The sequence below is a fragment of the Triticum aestivum genome, chromosome 2D, assembly GCF_018294505.1.
Source record: "Triticum aestivum cultivar Chinese Spring chromosome 2D, IWGSC CS RefSeq v2.1, whole genome shotgun sequence".
Lineage (NCBI taxonomy): Eukaryota > Viridiplantae > Streptophyta > Magnoliopsida > Poales > Poaceae > Triticum > Triticum aestivum.
The window spans coordinates 589886258-589908431 of record NC_057799.1 but is presented as its reverse complement, the minus strand read 5'-3'; the positions used below and the strand labels follow the sequence as shown (position 1 = coordinate 589908431).

The 22174-nt window shown below is 48.1% G+C and overlaps 1 protein-coding gene and 1 pseudogene across 1 annotated transcript; both read right to left on the bottom strand.

Moving 5' to 3' along the window:
- Positions 1–10328, bottom strand: part of LOC123055993 (receptor-like serine/threonine-protein kinase SD1-8) — a 30832-nt pseudogene extending 20504 nt beyond the window's left edge.
- A 2908-nt stretch (positions 10329–13236) lies between these two features.
- Positions 13237–15179, bottom strand: LOC123050206 (transcription initiation factor IIB). Its single transcript, XM_044473031.1, has 6 exons — positions 14678–15179; positions 14239–14393; positions 14028–14158; positions 13789–13877; positions 13523–13608; positions 13237–13432 (listed from the first exon to the last, which is right to left on the bottom strand). Exons 1-6 carry the CDS (start codon positions 15034–15036, stop codon positions 13314–13316), a joined length of 939 nt encoding a protein of 312 aa, XP_044328966.1. The 5' UTR covers positions 15037–15179; the 3' UTR covers positions 13237–13313.
- Positions 15180–22174: the final 6995 nt, after the last annotated feature.

Genomic DNA, 22174 nt, shown 5'->3' with positions numbered 1-22174 from the left:
AGTTCATCGATGAAAGGGAATTGCAAAAGCGATGAACACAAGTTCTCGGGTTATCAGCGGAGAGTATCTTCAGGGTCTTCACGTGCAGCAGACGATCATCAGTAATAAGGGGCTCTCCGGGTGAAAGTGATAACGAGATCCTAATGTTATATTTAGTAAAATCGTTTAACCCGAATAGAAGAGATGTCAGAGTCCCAGAGTACAGGTTGAGGAATAAAAGATCCTAGTACCACCCAATGGCGACGTGGGCCCGTAAGCCACACAGCCATGTTAGTAAAACAGTTTTCACTGACTAGACTCAACTTCTGCCAAGGAGTTGGAAAGGGGGATTCCTACAGGCAGTTGGCTCTGATACCAACTTGTGAAGCCCCCGATTAGACCGTACACTAATCATGCACGCAAATGTGTACGATCAAGATCAGTGACTCACGGGAAGATATCACAACACAACTCTACAACATAAATAAGTCATACAAGCATCATAATACAAGCCAGGGGCCTCGAGGGCTCGAATACAATTGCTCGATCATAGACGAGTCAGCGGAAGCAACAATATCTGAGTACAGACATAAGTTAAATAAGTTTGCCTTAAGAAGGCTAGCACAAACTGGGATACAGATCGAACGAGGCGCAGGCCTCCTGCCTGGGATCCTCCTAACTAACTCCTGGCCGTCGTCAGCGGGCTGCACGTAGTAGTAGGCTCCTCCGGTGTAGTAGGAGTCGTCGCCGACGGTGGCGTCTGGCTCCTGGGCTCCAGCATCTGGTTGCGACAACCAGGTAGAATGGAAAGGGGGAAAAGAGGGAGAAAAGCAACCGTGAGTACTCATCCAAAGTACTCGCAAGCAAGGATCTACACTACATATGCATGGGTATCTGCGTAAAGGGGCTATATCGGTGGACTGAACTGCAGGATGCCAGAATAAGAGGGGGATAGCTAGTCCTATCGAAGACTACGCTTCTGGCAGCCTCCATCTTGCAGCATGTAGAAGAGAGTAGATGGTAAGTTCACCAAGTAGCATCGCATAGCATAAACCTACCCGACGATCCCCTCCTCGTCGCCCTGTTAGAGAGCGATCACCGGGTTGTATCTGGCACTTGGAAGCGTGTGTTTTATTAAGTATCCAGTTCTAGTTGTCATAAGGTCAAGGTACAACTCCGGGTCGTCCTTTTACCGAGGGACACGGCTCTTCGAATAGATAAACTTCCCTGCAGGGGTGCACCACATAACCCAACACGCTCGATCCCATTTGGCCGGACACACTTATCTGGGTCATGCCCGGCCTCGTAAGATCAACACGTCGCAGCCCCACCTAGGCTCAACAAAGAGGTTAGCACGCCGGTCTAAACCCTATGCGCGCAGGGGTCTGGGCCCATCGCCCATTGCACACCTGCACGTTGCGTATGCGGCCGGAAGAAGACCTAGCCCCCTTAATACAAGCGCGAGCTTACGGTCCAATGCGGCGCGCGCCACTCAGTCGCTGACGTCAAAAAGAGCTTCGGCTGATACCACGACGTCGAGTGCCCATAACTGTTCCCGCGTAGCTGGTTAGTGCGTATAGACCAAATGGCCAGACTCAGATCAAATACCAAGATCTCGTTAAGCGTGTTAAGTATCCGCGAACGCCGACCAGGGCCAGGCCCACCTCTCCCCTAGGTGGTCTCAACCCGCCCTGTCGCTCCGCCATAAAGTAACAGTTGGGGGCCGTCAGGAACCCAGGCCCACCTCTAACGGGATGGAGCCACCTGTCCTTTCAGCCCCCTCACCAGAATCACTTGCGGGTACTCAACGAGCCGACCCGACTTTAGTCACCACATGTGTCATGTATATAAAGTATATAGTATATACCCGTGATCACCTCCCGAAGTGATCATGGCCCAGTAGTATAGCATGGCAGACGGACAAGAGTGTAGGGCCACTGATGGAACACTAGCATCCTATACTAAGCAGTAGGATAGCAGGTAAGGGTAACAACTGTAGCAACAATGATAGGCTATGCATCAGAATAGGATTAACTGAAAGCAGTAACATGCTACACTACTCTAATGCAAGCAGTATAGAGAAGAATAGGCGATATCTGGTGATCAAGGGGGGGGCTTGCCTGGTTGCTCAGACAAGAAGGAGGGGTCGTCGGTGACGTAGTCGACCACAGGGGCATCAGCATCGTCACGGGGTCTACCGAAGAGAAGAGGGGGGAGAAACAGTAAATACATAGCAAGCAAGTGCATAACAGGACACAGGCAGAGCTAGACGTGTTCTAACGCGGTATGAGGTGGTACCGGTGAAGGGGGGGAAACATTCGGGAAAATATCCCCGGTGTTTCGCGTTTTCGGACAGATGAATCGGAGGGGAAAAGTTGTGTGTTTGTTATTCTAGGGATGCGTGGCGGACGAACGGGCTGCGTAACCGGATTCGTCTCGTCGTTCTGAGCAACTTTCATGTACAAAGTTTTTTCATCCGAGCTACGGTTTATTTTATATTAATTTTAAAAGATTTAAATCATTATTAGGATTAGGAGAATTAATTAAATCAGAAGGCATTTATGACGTCATCATGACATCAGCGTGATGCAAGCGGTCAAAGTTGACCGTTGACCAGTCAACTAAATGGGTGGGTCCCGCATGTCATAGGCTGTTATCTAATTGACAGTAGTTAGATTTATTAGCAGGTTAATTAGGTTTAATTAACTAGATTAATTAAGTTAAATAATTAATATTTAGTTATTATTATTATTATTTTAAATTCCTTTTTTTAACGTTCAGGGGCTGGGCCCCTCCTGTCATTGGCCCTAGGGGCCATAGTGGGTTCGGGCGCTGGGTGCGAGCGTGGTGCCCGTGCCTGAGACCGAACGGGGCTGGCCCCGGACGCAGCCCGCGGCGTGGGCGCCGGCAGCCAGAACGCCGGCCAGTGGGGGGCCATCCGCGGGGGACGGGGCGAGGCCAGGGACGGCGACGGGGCGGCGGTGCCGGAGCTAGTGACAGAGGCGGGCGACGGCGGGCGAGCCACGGCAATCAGTGGCGAGGCGCGGGGAGCAAGGGCGACGGAGCGTGCAGAGGAGGGCGAGGCCGTGGCGAAGCAGGCAGTCGCCGGTGGGGGACGCCGGGGCCCTAGCCGTGGAGGGCGCGCCGGCGGGGAATGCGGTCGCCGCGGGCGAGCGGCTTGGCGAAGGCCGGCGCTGGCCAGGGGGCAGCGCGCGCGGGCCGTCGTCAAGCAGGGGTGCGCGGGGCGGCCAGGGCGGCCGGCGCGTGCGGGCGTCGGTGAGCGAGGCCATGGCCGATGCGGTGAGCACGTTCGGGGCCGGTCGGTGAGTGTGCACGGCGACGGAGGGGAAGAGGTGGAGGGGGGAGAGGCCCGGGGCCTCACCGGGGTTCGCAGGGTCAAGGGTCGTGGTGCTCGAGGTGGGGGGACGGGGACGACGTGGACGGAGTGGAGGCAGACCGGTGGGGAGGAGGAAGCAGGCCGGCGAGGGAGAGGAGGGGCGGACGACGGCGAGCTCCGCGCGGCGGTGGCGTCAGGGCCGAGCCCGAGTTCCAGATCGGGGGCGGAGGGGATGGGGCGGTGCAGACGGGCGTCGGGGCCGGCTCGGGGCTGCCGAGGTGCAGAGGGGGGAGACGAGGCGGCGTCACCGGCGTCGGGGCCAACCGCCCCGATCCAGATCCGATCGGGGGGGGGGGGGCAGAGAGGAGAGGTGGGGGTCGGGGGAGAGGGGATCGGGGGGGGTGGGGGGTTGTGCGGTCGTGGGTCAGGGTTACGGAGTAGTGGGGGAGGGTAGTAGTGGGTTAGGTGGACCGGGGTGGGCCGGCCTGTTGGGTCGTGGCCCTGTGGGCCAGGGGGGTTTGTTTGTTTTTTTTGACTTTGTTTTATTTCCTTTATTTTTATTTATTCTTTCCTATTTTATTTTAGTTACATTTTATTTTAGTTTTAGTAAAAATTATCACTAACACCTAAATTGGTACTTCTAAATAAACTACTGCCACATTAATTCTTATCCCAACTAAAATAGTTTAACATTTTATAAAATTTAAAAGGCATTTATTTTATTATTTAACCTACAGTTTTAATTATTTTGAACACTTAATCATTTTATTAAATTTAGGTTTCTTCACCACTATTACCCAGGATTAATTTAACACATTTACAACATTTCAGTTTTCACTTTTGAAAACTTTAACTATTCGACTTGATCTTAAATTTGAATTTGGATCGGTTCTAAACTAGCACGAGATTAGCAACAGTAATCGTGGTGATGTGGCATCATTACCAGAGGGTTACTGTAGCTTGATTACCCGGGCGTCACAGAGGAGGAGCCCGCGCCTCGCCGCCCCGCGCAGACCACGCCGCCGCCATCGCCGCAGCGCCACCAAAGGGGAGCCCGCAGATCTGCCGACGGCCCGACCTGCCGCGAGCTGAGCGCCGCCGCGAGGGCCGGCCGTCCCGCGCCGCCCAGGAGCCTCGCGAGGAGGGATGGAGCCCCGCCGCCGCCGACGCACGCGCGGGCTTTGCCCGGCGGCGTCCCCTGGCGGCGGCGAGGGAGAAGGAAGGCGAGAAAGGGGAGCGGCGCCGGCGATCTAGGTTTCCGCCCAGGCCGCTCGCGGGAGCGGCACGGGGGACGGGCTATTTCCCCGGGGGAGACGTCAACGGGGGAGAATAAACTGATGAACAGAAAGGTTGTCCGTGAAATTGACCCTGTAATTGTATGATAGGACATGAATTTCATGATGACATCGGGGTTTTTTACACGAAAAGAAGGATAGCCCTAACCTATATTTCAGGTACTTAATCAGTGTTTGTTATTTGTGCTACTGTCACAATATATACAAGGGAACTGAGTTGTGATGTGACCTGGTAGACGACGAAAAAAGCACCTCGACCAATCACATTCCTCGTAGAGAAATTTCTTGTTGCGGTCTTGATGGTGGCCAGATCAATGGAGGCGACATTCGTAGGACCCAGGGGTTTCGCTGCTTCTAGACTAGCCGCAACAATCTGCGTCTCCTCTTCCTCCAAATTATCAAGACCACAAAGAGAATGATGAACACCGCCACACACACGATACATATGGTTATAATGGCTGCCGTAACTGCCACACCAATCTTCCTCGTCCTCGTATCTTCAGCTGAATGAAAATAAGGTTCAGTATTTCAATGGAATTTCCACGATGGTGGATACCTCAGCTGAATGAGAGTAAGGTTCAATATTTCAATGAGACTTCCACGATGGTTAGTACCGAAATGTTTGTGACCTCAAAACTTCAGGCCAGAATCAAACCAATTTTAAACAAATACTATGTACTATGCTAGTAAGAACATTGATAGATAAAATCCGAAAGAATTTTCAAAATCTCTGAAAAATTTTATATCTCGTAAGACCAAAACATTTCCGTTACCAAATTTAAAGTTAAACCTTTGAGATTGCCGAAAACAAACAAAAACTGGGAGAAATTTCTGTGAAATTCAGAGTTTTTTACACATCATACAGAGTCAAAAAATTCCAAGGCCTCGCCTAGTTCAGACCTTACCAGTCTAAGGTATAAATCTTCTCCTTTGTCCATGTACCGGATATCTACGATGTTATACGACCAAATCATGCACCCACGGCGAACACCTCCTCCTCGGGCGTAGGCCACGCACGAACAGTTAGCGAGGCACCTCTCCCGGCACTCCTCCAGCCCGATGCCCGCGTCCACCGACACGTTGTGCGTGTCCGGGAGCTTGACGCCGCGCACCACCGCAACCCCGTCCGTGGTGCTCATGCTGCCGTCGCCGGCGCAGTCCAGAGGCACTCTCCGCCGGCATCCGACGGAGGTCTCCCTCATGTACCACGCCGACGGTGACGCGGGGTCGAAACCCTTGACGCAGCTGCAGAACGACATGGACGCCGCGTTGACGTCACACAGGCCGAACGCGCCGCACCGGGCGTACGCCTCGCACACGTCCCTCAGCGCGCTCACCCCTAGTGAAACAGCACAAAGAAAAGAACCTGATCTCACTCCCCCCCGTCACCCCCGCTCGGGCGGGATCGCAACCATAGCCGCCGGGGCTCCCCGTCCTTCCATCCCTCCCTCCGCCGCCGCCGAAGGACGCCGCCGGCCTATAGCCCGGGGGCTGATGGCGGTGGCGGGGGCCTTTCCCTCTCTCCTGCGTAATGGGGGCGGTGCGGAGCCCCGTGGCGTGTGGTGGCACGGCCGATCTGGCCTTGGTGCCGTGGCGGGCCTGCCTTGACCGGTTGCGGCGCGGCGGCCGCCTCGGCCTAGGGCGGCCATGGTGGCGGGTGCGGCGGCCGGCCCTGCTTCGGGCAGCGGCCTTGGCTGCGTTCGGCGGCGGCGGCCGGGTCTGCCGCGACGGACCATCTGAACTCGGATCGGCGGTGACGGCATGGAGGGCCTGGTGGTTGGGTCGGTGTCATACGTGGTTTGCCCTCCGAACAGATCTGATCTGACCGGTGCGGCTTGCTCGATGTGCGGCGGCTCAGATCGGCGGCGACCCATGCACACGATGCTTGATGGAGGTTCTTCGAGCGGATCCGGGTGAAAACCTCGTTCTCGGCTTGATGCCAAGACCGGCGTTGGCGGCACTCTTTTGTGTCATTACATTCTTGAAGATATCGTCGTGAAGAAGCTTCAGGCCTCTATCCGCTATCTCAGGGAAAACCCTAGATTAGTAGATCGGATGACGGTGGCACGTTGGTGTCGTTTCCTCCTTGGGGACATCATTCTTGGAGGCGTCCACGGGATCGAGGGACCAATGGGCGTCTTTTTTGGTGGAGCGGTGCTTCATCCTACACATTGACGATGGCGGATCTCGGCGGCGTGGTGCAGTGGAGACTCGGCGCCCGATGCACGGTGATGGACTCGTGCAGGAGGAGGTAGTTGTCTCGCGTCATGGTAGTGTCGATGGCAGAGTGGCCTGACAAGGTAGAAGCCTCAATATCTGCTCTGAAGATGGACCTGTGGAAGATGGCGGCGACGACACACGTGAATACGTCAGACCAGTTTATGCCCCAGACCCGGTATATGGCTCGGCTCGGGCTTCTGGCTTTTGATGATAGACTTAGGTGAGTGGTCTGGGTATTTGGCCCACCTAGCACCCCTTCATCATATGGATATGAGTAGTGGCATACGTTGCCAATGTGGAAAATATGAAACTCTAGAATTATATGTTGTATTGATCTGACCCTCGTAGGGGTATATATAGAGTACAAGGTAGAAGAGGCTTGGAGTACAAGGCAAGATATTGTGTGTTTAAACTAAAGTCTATCTCTTTCTCCTTATCTCTAGCTAATCATGTTTATACTTCTAACATTCCCCCTCAGTCGTAGCGGGAGTGAAGCGGACGATTACGATTGAATTTGAAGTCTTGTGCTTCCGTCGTCTTCTCCGCTGCTCCATCATCAACCGCATCTCTGATGGGTCGGCACCTAGGGCGGTGACTGCGTCCCCTTCTAGTGCCTTCCTTGTCTCTTCTCTCTTCCCTCCCGCAGTCACAGCGGGAGTGGCGTGAACGCTGGTGACGACGCGGACGCTGTTGACTGGAGTTGTTGCCTTTATGTTGCTGTAGACCAAGCCATTAATGTCGATGTCGAGGTAGCCGATCATGGTGTTGTAGCCGTGGTCGAGGTAGTCGTGGTCGATGATGTAGTCGTCGTGGATGATGAAGCCGCACAAAGCCGGAGGCGCAAAAAAATGCGCTATGACGGAGCTGCAGACGTGGACGATGCACCTTGCGGATTTCAGAGGGTGTCGTCGGCGATGAGTTCGCCGGTTTTGCCAAGACCGGAGGAAGCCCATCGAGCACACATCGTTTTCGCCAGAACCGTGTGGCTATGTAGGGTCGTCAGTGTAGTGACGCCGTGTCGATGCAGTCGTGCCGTCGTGGATGACGCGGTCGATGTCGTCGTCGTGGTCGCGTCTTGCAGAAAGCCTGTCAGAGGACGCTAGGTGTCCATGTTGTAGACAAGGCAGCGGCGGTGTGTTGACGAAGATGTTGATGAAGACCGCGTTGATGAAGACCGCGTTGATGAAGACCACGTTGATGAAGACTGAAGTGTCGGCGATGAGGCAGCAGGGGTGAAATAGTGTATCGCTTGAAGGCGTTCCTTACTCGCAACGTGTGTCGATGCCTTGCTGTCAGAGATGAAGTCATGTTCCACACCGATCTGCGTGCGGTTGATGCTTCTTCTGGATGTACTCGACGAAGTATGTGGTTCGTAGCCTGACCGTAGTCGTACAGCTTAATGCAGATGTAGTTCGGCTTGGTGAAGAAGTGGATCGTCCTCGGCGCGGGGCCGGCGGCTCGGTGTAGATGAGGCAGGTCTTGCGCGTCGTTGCTCATGTCCCGCGCGCAAGTGCTGGAGTCGAGCGGGCGTGGCACGTATCGTTGAAGAGCTCGGATGTGGCCTCGGAAAGTCAGGTGTGCAGCAGTATGCATGCACATACAGGATGGCCCTAGGACTTGCAAGTACATACCGTGCGCATGGCCCGTGCTTGCTTGTAGTATAGATCGATCTGCTGCATGAAGTCCCTGTTGCTTGGGGTCGAGGCGTGTGCTAGAAAGCTGCGGCCGGGCGGTGTAGCCATTGGGCTTGCATCTCGGCTACTGGAACACGCGGTCGCGTGTTCAGTCTGCCGTAGACGGGTAGTCGGAGATACAAGTTGATGTCAGCCGTCGGGAGATCCGTGTACGTACGCCCTCCAGCGGCGCTGACCTGCAGGTCAGGTCCCCATGGATGCATCGGTCTTTGAGATCTGGATGCAGAATCGCTCGTGGCTGCCGTTTGTCGCCGGATCGATGCTGCAGGCGCGTGGCCACGGAGCTGGAGACGCGCCGGACTTGCTGGTGTGTCGCGCCGCCGCCGGGCACGTCGTCGTTCCACGAGTGTACGTCAACTTGGTGTTGATGTAGATTGAGGAAGTCGCCCGGTAGAGGTCGGATTCGATCGAGTCCATGTGACCCACCTCGCGTCGAGGCTTGTGGAGAGGCGGAGCCGCTGCTTGCATGCGTGGATGGAGCCTGCCGGTTGCACTTGCACGCGCCTGGGCGAAGCTGCCGTCGATGTTCTGATCTGCACGTCTTTTTTCCACCGGATTTGATCTGGCTACGGGTTTATTTGTGGCTAAAAAAAACTAATCTACTGGGAATTTGAAATTTGTGTAATCTAACCTATGAATCGATCTAATCGATGGAACTGATCTCATTTTTGACACGATCGGGTGCCACGCCCCCCGGGGAGAGGAGATTAATCTCCCCGGGGGTGGCGCGCTGCGGAAGTGATGGAAAGTCCTAGAATCGGCGTCGTGAGACTAACCGCTCTGATACCATGTGGAAAATATGAAACTCTAAAATTATATGTTGTATTGATCTGACCTTCGTAGGGGTATATATAGAGTACAAGGTAGAAGAGGCTTGGAGTACAAGGCAAGATATTGTGTGTTTAAACTAAAGTCTATCTCTTTCTCCTTATCTCTAGTTAATCATATTTATACTTCTAACAGCCATATTGTTGTAATACTTTGTAATGTCATCGAGAATAATCAACAAAGTGGCCGCATGCATTTTCTAGATACAGAGGCCTGAGGTCATCCTCCTTTTAAAAAAATAGAAGGTCTTCCACGCCCGGCTGCTCGTGTCCCACACCAGGCGCTGGATCGCGCCGGCGTCGGTCACCACGACGCGCGAGAACGGCGCCCCGGCCTTGGCGTGGTAGGCGTAGGTGACCTCGCCGGGGCTTACCGTCACCTGGTACGAGAACATGTCGGCGTACGACGCCATCTCCGCGACGCCGTTGAAGTGCACGCCGTTCCACGGCCCGGTGCGGTACTTATTGACGCCGTCGTGCCAAAGCGCGTTCTCCGGCAGCGCCTTCGGTAGGGGCCGGGAGACGGGTCGGTGGCTGAGCGCCACGACGTGATGTACCACTCGGCCCCCGTCCACAGGTTCTTGCCGGTCTTCATGCCGGGCAGCAAGGTGTTCGACGGATGGTCGAACGACTGCTACAGGTGGGCGCCGCTGGCCTGGTTGCGCACGACAAGGTTCCCGGAGTCCAGCAGTTGCACCACCGCGGAAGCGGCGCCGGTCGAGTTCGTCGACCACGCGACCTGACCGCGGTCCATCAGGAGGAGCCTCCCGGCGTTGCCGAGCACCAGCACGCCGGAGGTGCCGGTGAGTGGGCTGTCGCGGTTGGCCACCCAGCACACGGCGTCCTCCGACACGGAGAACCATATCCCGAGGTACCTCCGCGCTGGCACCCCAAGGGAGAAGAATCCCATGGTGAACGCCCCACCGGCAGAGACAAGCGTCTCGCCGTCAGTGACGTCGCCGCCGCTGTCGAACATGTCTGCGCCGTAGGCTGGTGTTCCGAGATGAAGGTGAAACAGGAACACGCAGAATAGGAGGAGGAGAGAGCCTCAGACATGGCTTGCAGCTGAGCTCATGAGTGGTGGATGCTTCTTCGTTTTTGGCAGTCGAAGGTCATGCAGCACTCCCGCGACTGCACAAACTGAGATTGCTGCTCAGATCGGTGCTCTCTAATGGTTTTCAAGTGGCAGCAACAACTCAACGGTTGACAACTTCACGCTGCCCTCGTTTGCTGAGGGAGAAAGATACTAGCAATGTTCGGTACCTAGATTAACATAAACTATATAACACAGTAAAACGTACTCCCTCCGTTCGGAAATACTTGTCATCAAAATAAATAAAAGAAGATGTATCTAGACGCATTTTAGTTCTAGATACATCTTTTTTATCCATCGTTCTTGATACATCCTTTTTATCCATTTTGATGACAAGTATTTTCGAAGGGAGAGAGTATGTGCATACGGCGGTACAAAGGGCACAGTAGACAGTAATGTATGTGTGCTTGGGATCACTAGCGGATCAAGGAATTGAACTTAGCCGGGCGAAACATTTGAGGTATAATTTTTTATTGACAAATGCATGTCCGATGAACAAAATTTCATAACAGTCAAATATGAATCTAGATGCAATCAAAAATTTACATAACTAATGGTTTAAAACAGTTCAATATTCTTGACAACTAGTTGTAAGAGCATCTACAACCGGACCTCTCAAACCCGCCTCATTTGCCCGGGCGGACCTCCCGGTCACTGTCTGGTCACGATTTTTTGACCAAGACGGCCCCCCTCAAACGCCCGGGCTGACCGGCACCCCCAATATCCAGCCCAAATATGGGACGGATATGGGGCGCCCGGGCGTGCCCGGGCACGCCCGTCACGTCGACCTGACGGCGTGGCCCCGCACAGACTCGCCGGGAAACCCGAGACGGTCCGACGGGCGCCTCGACCGTCGCTGCGGTGTGACCGTCGCGTGGCGCCGCTCCGGCTCGCCGCCCCAGGCCGTAGCGGGCCATTTAAACCGGCCGGCGCCCCCAGCCCTAGCACATCCGCCTCTTCCCTCCCTCCGCCGCCACTCGAGCCCGTTAGCCATGCCCCCACGCCGCAGCTACTACACGATCCAGCACCGTCTCTTCCTCCTTGAGCAGGTCCGGATCTGTAGGGAAGCGACGCTACCTCTGGAACCGGAGGAGGATTACGAGGAGGTTGAGGAGGAGGTGCCGGGGGGGAGGGGGCGAAGAGGAGGAGCAGCAGGAGCCGGTGGAGGAGGAGCAGGAGCCGGCGGAGGAAGAGGAGGAGGCGCCGCTGCTGGATGTGGGGGAGGAGGCGGCGCCGATGATGGAGGAGGACGTGGGCGTGTAGCCGGAGCAGCACGCCATCCTAAACTCCATCCGCTTGGAGTCGGCTACGGAGGCCAGACGTCGTTGTCGGCAACAGATGGAAGCGGCGCAGGCAGCCACAGAACCACCTTTTATACAAAGTTTGCATTGCATATTTGCATGCACCAATGTTTGACTTCATTGCTCCCTTATGATTATGTGTTGTATATAACAAGGGAAACAAGATCAAGAACCCTAACCTGTCTTAGTCTCGCCCCCGTCGGAGGGTGCTCCTTGGCAAGGTTGGGCCGACCCCAAAGAAGGCGGCCGTGGGGCACTGGTTCTCCTCCGCCGCGGCTCGGGAGTGCTAGCGATAGGGCGCGATGGAACGTCTTGGAGGCACTTAAGTGTTCACTAGTAACATTCTATATATGTAGACTATTATTTTAAAGATTATACTAAGGGCCCCTTGTTCTAGTCTCGCCATGGGCCCCCATAATCTTAGGACCGGCCCTGTCTTGGAACCTGTATGGCGGCCCATGGGCTTCTAGGTGGCAGTGATTGTCCACGGCCATGCAGATGGCGTGACGATCGGGTCTGATATGTTGGGCGGCCGTGACATCAGTGCCGTCCATGGTCGACCCAACGTGGTTACACTAACTCAAGTCAGGACGGCTTGGTGGTGTTCATCCAAATCTGGTCAACCGGATGGTGGTGGCTTCAAACTGTACTGTAACGACCTCCTGCGGCTCTACGACGGCCGTGATCACCGAAAGGTCTTCAAGAAGGTTTATCCCTCTAGATCCGGTGGTTGACTTTGATGGTGAGATGGATGAAGGCTCGACGCATGAGGATGGTTGTGCATCGGCGATGGTCACACATCACAGGTAGTTGCTGGGATCATGAAAAAGTGATGGCTACAACACACGAGTGACTTCAATGGTGGTGTTGTCATGGACCCGGCCTCGAGCTCCGGGGAGGAAGCCTAGGTCTGACCCAAATTGGTTATACCTGACAATGCCGCGTTCTTTACGATGTTACCTTGTCGAAGGTTTTGCTTGGATATGTTAGGACTAACTCTTCAGGGTGAAAACCTAGATTCATGCCTTATGGTTGGATCCGGTGATGGCGTCACTTGACTGGTGTTCCCATCCTGGAGATGTTGTTGTTCAATAATCTTGTTGTCTGTGTGGTGTCATGAGATGATTGGTGCGGATATGATCATTCTTGCAGTTTGCAATCGTGGATCTGATCGCTTTGGTTTTTTTTCTTTTTTTTCTCGTCTACACATAACTTTGTCTTAGATGACTTTGCTAGTTGTTGGCGTATTTGTGTGTGTGTATTGGTGTTGGTGTGTGCATTTTAACCATGCAGAGGCCGAGTGTGTGCTCATCGTGTTTGTATCCTCTTGATAACGATATGTCTACTCTTTAGTGGTGAGACTGGGTTCTTCTTTGTTTGTTAACGATATTTATGAAAGGAACTAAGATATCAAATGATGCATTAAATAAATTCGGTTTCAATAAATAATGTACATATTCAATTTTTGTATATATTGATGGCCCAACCAGTTAAATAATAATAATATATTTTGTTAAAACATAGTTCATATGAGATGTGATATTTGACATCATGTTGGAGTCTATACTTATTTTTCCTTTGCATGTTGTGTTGTGTATATTTCTAAGAGCCATGGAGCATAATTACAAAGTTCCTTGTGACAATATCTAATGGTAATTTCTGTTAATCCAGCCACAGAGCATATATCTACAAAACAAAAATTGTTTTTGTTAGAAAATATCCATCGCATGCAAAGAATCTATACAAACAAAATACTATACAATGACAATCTACTACCTTTAATAGCAACCTTGTCACATGGTTCCTTGGACGATTCAGATATTAAATATATTATAGTTCCAGCTATTGATATAGCATTCCTTCTGCACAAGTAATAGATTTATTCAATATACAATTGCAAAATGTAAACATGTTTATTGGGAAATATTAAATTATGTAATTCCACAATTGACACCCTTCAATTATTAATTTTAGTTTCACTTTTTTGTGCATGTATGAATATATTGATTAAGTAATGTAATTACACATATGATAATATATACCTTATATCAAGTCTCTGCACTCGATTTGCTGCTTCTTCTGCTGCTTGAATTGCTTTGTTTGACATTCCAAGTGTTGAACAAAAACGTCGCTACAAAGTGTGAATTATAGGGTAAATTTTTGATTGAAACTATTAACTTGAACACATTTATATTCTGCTACCATTTATCAAAAAATGAACTACTAGGCGTACTTCATAAAAATGTTATGATGTAATGAAGTAACTATGAAAAATACTTACCACGAGATCCCTAGGACGAACACTACTGATTTCCATGCATTCGCCTTTCTTCTCCACAATATGGTGCACTAGTAAATCTTTTGCTCGAGAAACTTCTTTTTTTGTAACTCCATTAGTGACGGTGCAAATCTCTATTTTTTAGATAGAAATGAAGAAGTTTATTGATAATGTATGATAAAACGTTCATATATTAATATAATAAGTTTCATACCTTTTATAGTTCGAGCCTTATTAGCTTGCCTGCATGCTATGTACAAGCAAGCAGCACAAAGAGAATGTTTCTTCCTTATATTAAATATCTTAAGATCATTAGCTTTCATGTATAAATTTGTTGCTTGAAGCTTTATGTTATCCACAATGCCCAACCTAAAAACAATGCGGTTAGTTCACTTAGTTTTTTGCTACACTTCTTGTTTGAATTATCTTAATTTTTCTTGTGCACTATATTATAAATATTATAATGAACTTTCGACAAGTCAAAATAACAAATATATTAGTAAAAAATTAATTATCTTAAAGTTCACATGTACATATAATAGTTCATTCCAATATATTAATATGACAATCATATTAGTGAAGAAATATTAAAAAATCATATTAGTAAAAAATAAATTTGAACTAAATGTACATAATTAAGAATATGAATTCACCTGTCAGCCATATCAGCTATATAGTGAATTGCATTGTCGGCTTGATGGGAAGAAAAATCAACAGACTTCTGTATATTGCCGCGGAAAGAGTTGTGGTGATCAAATATGTTTTTATCAAATCTCATAGCAGGTGTAGAATTATGCCTTGATTTCAGATTATTTGGGGATTTCACTGTAGAAATAGGGTCATAATTATCATCTTTTGATGCTAAAGGGGTGAATGTACGCCAATCATCTTTCTCATCAATGTAACGACTATCCAATACAAGGCCGCACTCTGAGCATATGGTGTCTCCAGTTGCGCGATCGAATACTATCACTGTGCTAATGTTACAATCTTTACAGTATGACGATTCCATTAGAATGTGTGGTTATCAAGAGGCACAGTTTGAGTAGGTTAGATAGCTAGGAAACCACTAAGACTATAACCAAATAACAACTACACTAATGCTTTAATGGCTTGTGTGCTATTCCACATTTATATGGCATTTAGCCAAAATGTTTTAAGCATGACTGTGAATAGTAGATATTTTGTTAGACCCACTTAACTAGAAGGTGGTTGTCTCGTTGACACACAAAAGTTTATATGCAGTTTGGTAGATTATGAAAGTTTGTGTCAGATATTTCAAGTTAGCTAACGTAGAAGTTTAGTTGAAGTTGTAAATTAAGTGAAGAAATTGCATGAAGGTACAAGACAATAATATCAAAGGGTAACCAATTTTTCTGGCTATAAATCAAAATTTAACAAAGATTCTGCTAGAAGAAATTGAGTGAAATCCAATATGTAACATGTATTATCGGCACTTCAGCTTAACTTCCACGTTGTACCCTTGCAAAGTTGAGCATTGTTAACTCAAATACACATGCAAGGAATTAACATATTGTTTAAGAAGTTGAGAGGGACTGAATAAATTTAGTGCGAAAGAAGAGTACATGTTGTTTGCCATGTATCAGCAGTAGTTTTGCTTACGTGTGCATGAGTTGAAGACTATTGGTTTTATAGATATGTCTATTGCATGGACAGAGGCCTCTCACCCTTTAGCTTTGATTGCAACTTTGTTCCTTTTCTTGTTAATGTAGATGGACAATACTTGATCTATTATGTCTTCATTCATGTAGTCATCTATTATGTCTTCATGTAGCCATAAAGACCGTGTTAAGTATCTGAAAGAGGGATGTACAAGCCCTCAATAATCAACATATAACAACACACGTTTGAGTTGTATTTTGAAATAGGACAAACTTTCTTATTAGACCTGACTAAGTGAAATAGAAACAGATCATATTTTTTAGTTCTACATAACTTTACCTTAAAACATCATACATATTACATCTACATGGCGGTAACTAAATAGAATGCACTCTCTCTGTTTCTTTTTTACTTTGCATATAAGATTTGTCTGATTTGGGATGCTACCCGGATCGTGCAGTAGTCCGAGTGGTGTGATGGCTGCAAAGGTCCAAGTCAATCTACCATCTTCCCACGCTGGACATAGTGAGGTTGAGAATGCTATGAGTGTGGCTTTTTAGCTCCCATGTAGGTGTATCCTCTATCCTCACCGTTCTGATGGCATCGAGATCCAGGTGTGCACAGAACTATGAAAGCGATAGGCTTTTACGCAAAATAACAGAAGCGCCTATGCATTAGTGGATTGATTAGAACAACATCTCTCTTGTTTTAATTAAGAAAATTGATGTCAGTGATAGGTTCTCAGATATTGCAACCTCGACGCTACTACAAGTAAGTCGGGAGGTCCGTCAATTAATTCAGAGATAGGTTGTTAGTTGTTACACAATAATGGATGCACCTATGCATCTGTCGACTGATTTTTTGGGAAGTCCTAGCGACTCCACACAGATCTCGTTGGATTGAAATCCAATGGTCACCCCTCTTCTTCATCCTCTGGCAAGTGCTATTGTTCATCTTCTACCTCGCGACATACGGAGTTTCTTTTCTCCGCCTCTTCCCTCCTCTCCACATGCCTCACCCCTGTTCCAGCCCTCGTCGGCGACCCCGCTGCCGGCCATGGCGTCACCAGGTCGAGATCAGGCGATGTTTAATCAAAGAAGGAATCAAAAGGAATAGCCCCCACCCCCATCCACACCAAATAAGCTTCATCGTTGACTACATCGGCGACACCGCAGCTAACCGCGTTGTCCCTATTTCCGACAAGGTCCTGGCTCGACCTCTTTGAGATGCATCGACTGCTTGCATCATCCTGGTCTTGGCCTCCGGCTATGCACTGTTACTCGCAAGCAGAATTGACTTACAAATTTTTTATTTTCAGGCAATTGATAAAGAGCTGAAGCGTACGATAATTTGGCTTGGTAAAATGCATGGTTTGTTGACCTGATGATCAACTTGAGAAAGACCCCGCGTAAGTGATAACTAAAGTTCCTATCCTTCCCTTAGCCAAGGGCTCTCGTAGTTTCTTCTTCTTTGTGTTTGCTTTGTAATCTCTACCTCATTGGCAACATGATAGTGTGAAAAGACAATAGAACAAGTTCATAACCCAACGAAAAACAAAGAACATGGAAAGAAATTCTTGCCATGTGTGGTGTGAAGTGCAAACTCTCAAGACAATTAAGCCGTAGATATGACCGTCTCTTTCTCACGACGATTAGAGCTTGTAACAATATAAAGAGTACTTTAGCACACCAATTGGCTAAAAGATTCAAACTTCCAACATAAAAGAGTTAAATACATTGGAGGTGCCTCAACTTGCTTGCACGGTCAGTTTGGTGTCTAAAGTTAACACAAAACTGGTGCTAGAACTTGTCCGGCCATGCAAATACGGTGCCTCCTTCCGTATTCGAACAAACACCAGCCCATGTGGCGGTGACCACTAGCCGAGTGGACAGAAACCCACTCGTATTTTATTTAATCACATAGGAAAGATCTGAAATATAGTGTATGCTAGTGAGAAATAACATGGAAAAGCAATCATATTGGAGGGGTTTCAAACCTGGCAGCTCCTGGCCAAATACGGCTCGATTTGTCCACTCGGCTGAAATATGACATGCATTTACCTATTAGCTACAACACTATGTAGACACTTTCCACGCATTTATCTGCAATTTTCCTAATGTGTTATCTATCGGTTTTACTCTTATTATTTCCAAGTGCATGTTTAGTGTCATGGCACATAAATTTCCCATATAAAAATACAATATGAAAATATTTTTTATATTTTCATTGTTGAGAACTTTGAAGTGGTAGACATGAACTTTTTCAAAAATTTATGGGGATTGAATTAGTTCATCCTATATCATAAATTATTGTGTCAATTTATGTATGTTCATTCTGGACAACAAGCACACACTATTACTGTTTATCTTCATTGTATTTCTACAATACCCAATTATTAACAAATTGACAAAGTTGTATATTTTGTAAACTACTCAACATGCATTAAAAAAATATTGTGTTGAACTTCTTAATAGAAATTTTCAAGATGCTACAGAATAAATTTTTTAATACACAGTGAACTTTTAAAAAATACACATTGCCAATTTTTAAATGCAATATGAACATTTTTCAAAAACACTTGTTAATTTTTTAATACATTTGAAACATTTCCCAAAAACACGTTGAACATTTTTCAAATGCGCCAACACTTTTCTTTAAGTTTATGGCAGTTGTTATTTTTCTTACATTTCTTTTTTCATGATAAAAATAATATGAAAAATAAAAATGAAGAACTTGAAAAAGTAAAATAAAACTTGTGAGGGTCCATAAAAGCACCATATATAAATGAAAGTCACTTGAAGAGGTACGTAGCAACCAAAGCGGACTTTTGGAGCACGGTAGCTAATGACCATGCTTTTTCTGAAAGGCTAAAACTTGGAACCTAAAAGTTTCAAAAAGAGTTGTTTGTTTTGACACAAAAACGTAATCTGCTCTAAGTGACTTTCAAGTTTCGTTCAAAATTATGGTATATTATACCCTGCAAAGAAAGACAAAAATCCGGCAAAAAAAAAACAAGCTGATTTTTCAATGTATTTGTCTTTTTTATCTCTCACGTACAAACATAGATTTTGATGAAAATTCATACAGATATATTCCACTTCTATGTGTGCATGTACAAAAAAAACAATTTTTTAGCTTTAAATATTCTTTTCTTTGAACTTCAAAAAAAAGGACACAATGTTCACATGCTTCAAAATTACTTTTCACATAGCAATGCAGTATATGGAGTTCGACCACGTCAATATCTACTGAGCAAGAATATGGCATCGTGACCAACCCATGAGTGCAATTCAATCCACAATCACGAGTAACACATTTTTTTAATTTGTGGGGTTTTCCTACATGATTAAATAAAATATGAGGTTTTAAGAAAAATCCTCATACATGGGCCAGTCAGCACCTTTCCAACTCTGGCACTGCCAGGCTGGCACGCCGCCCAGGCTGGACGTACGTCCAAGTACGGGATGAAGACACCGTCTCATTTTCTGAAAAAATACACCAACAGGAATCGAACCCTGCACCTGCAGACACACTTCTTCTGACGAGAGGAATCGAACCCTGCACCTGCAGACACACTTCTGAGTTTGACAGTACCTGTTAACCATCTCAGCCAACCGCATGTGGCAAAATTTTGTGTTTTGACCCTTTTCACGTATAAAATCAGGATCTGACCTCGGTTTGAATTTTTTTCGACATTTGACCCTTTTGGCTACCGCCGGAACCTTTAGCGGTAGATATGTACAGGCTACCACCGTCCTCCCTGGCGGTAGGTTGCTTTGACGGCCGTCTGGCCGTTAACGGGGTCTGACATGGCAAAGGGACCTACCGCCGCACCCCTCGGCGGTAGGCTCCAACACCCTACCGCCGAGGTCTCTGGCGGTTGGGTCCTGGAGATAAGGTTTGGTGGGGTCCACTCACCACCCACCCACTCCACTCATCTTCTTCCTCCCCGAGCTCACACTCTCTCCCCCTTTTCTCCCCCACCCAAGCACCCACTAGATCCCCCTCCATTGCTTGAGATTTGTCCCGTGGATCGAGGCCATTTGCATCGCCCAAGGTACCTCCCCCATCCCCCCTTGATTTGGTTGGTTCAAATCATCTAGTTTTGTTGGAATCAACTAGTTTTGCAACCCCCCTAGTTCTTCCTCTAGTTTATCATTTATTGTGCATTTATGGCACATTTATGGGGCATTTATGGTGTATTTATGGTTGATCTAAGTAATATGTGTCACTCTTTGTTGTGGCAAGCTAGCTTAAGTGTTAGGGTTAGGGGTTTAGTTAGGTTAGGGTTAGAGTTAGGGTTAGTGCTATGATTAAGGTATACTAGTTGTTAGATTCAAAATCTTATATTTTAGATAGTTCATCCATATGAAATGACCGGTCCATGGATGACTCAATTTTGTTCCATTGTTTTTAGACGGATAAACTAGTGAATGTGCATTATTTGGACAAGGCGGCTTTCATGGATGGAAATGCCGACAAAGGGGAGGAGGCCATGGTTTTTGACACAAGCCCGAGCTATGATGATATTGTCGTGGAAGTGAGAAACGTCCTCAATTGGATTAATCCAAGTGATGGTGTGAAGCTTATTGGACGGTATGATGTGGGAGTCGGAGTAAGATCCCGATTAAAGAGTATGCCCATCACCTCTCAATTGCATTGGGATGTGTATAAGGAGAAAGTTGAGGGATCACAAGACAAGTCACTTGAGTTATTTGCCACAAGACAAGTAAAGGTTGAAGTTCCTCGACCACTACTTGACTTGAACCGGAATGTGTCCTCCCCAATACATGATGCTGTCGTGGCGTATGATCACAATGTGGCTAGCCAACCACCAAGTAGCCAACCAAATGAAGAGGACATCAATGCTAGAGCAATAGTTCTTGTAGGTGATGATCATGTTGGAGATGAGGCCGTTGCTCATGTTGATGAACATGCAAATGTTCATGTTGATGAAGATGCCATTGCTCATGTTGATGGAGATGCTATTGCTCAAGATGATGTGTATGCGGAAGAAGAAGAAGAGATTCATTACAATCCCATTGGTGACTTGGATGTCATTGTGCATCAACAAGACATGGACCGAAACCTACCTTATAGCCGTATGTGTAGGTATGAGTCGGATGATGAGGGTCCACCGGAAGAATTGGATGAGGATGGATTCACGCCGCAAGAAAATCAAATTTACAAGAAGGTCAATGGCAAGGAAAGAGGACCCTCTTTGTTTCGTGATCTTAGCCTTGCCGACAAGGCCGTTGTTGATGGTGGCATGAGGTTGGGCTTGATGGAACCATCGCCTTGCTCGAGGATGGGTGATCCAAGCCCACCGGGTGAGGACGAGAATGCTCATTTGAAGAAAGGGATCAAGTTTGGTTGTTTGCAAGAGTTGAAGATATGGTTGAGTGACTATGCCATTCAGAACCATAGGCCGTTGGTTGTTGGTCATTCCAACAAAAAATTGCGCTAGACAATCAAATGTGACAAAGAAGGTTGCCCATGGAAGGTCCGTGGAAGAAAGATCAAGGAAACCGGGCAATGGGAGTTGAAGAGTTGTGTGGCCACCCACAAGTGCATACCGCCGGAGAAAGCGGACCGAAGCAAGGGACACCGCCAACTCACATCTGAGTATTTAGGCTATAAATTGTTGAATGAGATATCCCATGATCCAACCGTGAAGGTGAAGTTCCTCATGAGTTCGGTCTTCGAAAGATTCGGGTACCCGGTCAAGTATGGAAAGGCATGGATGGCGAAGGCAAATGCTATAAGGATGTTGCATGGTGATTATGTCGCCACGTACAACATTCTTCCGAGAATGTTGGGAGCCATTGCTCATCGGAACCCGGGCATGCGCCATAGGGTCGAGTCAATCGAGGGAGTGTTTCATCGAGCTTTTTGGAGCTTTGGGCAATGCATCGATGCATTTAGGCATTGCTGCCCCGTGTTGTCAATTGATGGCACGTTCTTGACCGGAAAGTACAAGGGCACGTTGATGGTAGCAATGGCCCACTCGTCCAATGACAATGTGTTGCCGGTGGCATTTGCGTTGGTGCCTTCGGAGCACAATGATAATTGGCAGTGGTTTATGGATCATGTGAGGACGAAGGTGATTGGCCCCAAAAGAGAGGTGTGCATCATATCGGATCGCCATCATGGGATTCTCAAAGCAATAGAACTTGACATTCCACGCTATCCAAAGCTCCAACACCGTTGGTGCATGAGGCATTTCGTGGCAAACTTTTACCGTGCATGCAAGAGTAAGGATTTTTGCAAAGATCTTACCCATGTTTGTGTGGCATTCAACACCGACACATTCCAAAGCCGCTATGATAAGCTATTCAAGGCGTTGGAGAAGAACAAAGGAGGGAGAGAATTCTTGACAAGGAATTTTCCAGAGAAGCATAAGTGGTCACGTGCTTACGACGAAGGAGGTTTCCGATACGGAGACATGACAAGTAACATGGTGGAATGCTTCAACAATGTGCTCAAGGGTGTCCGTTCTTTGCCGGTCACTGCAATAGTGAAATATA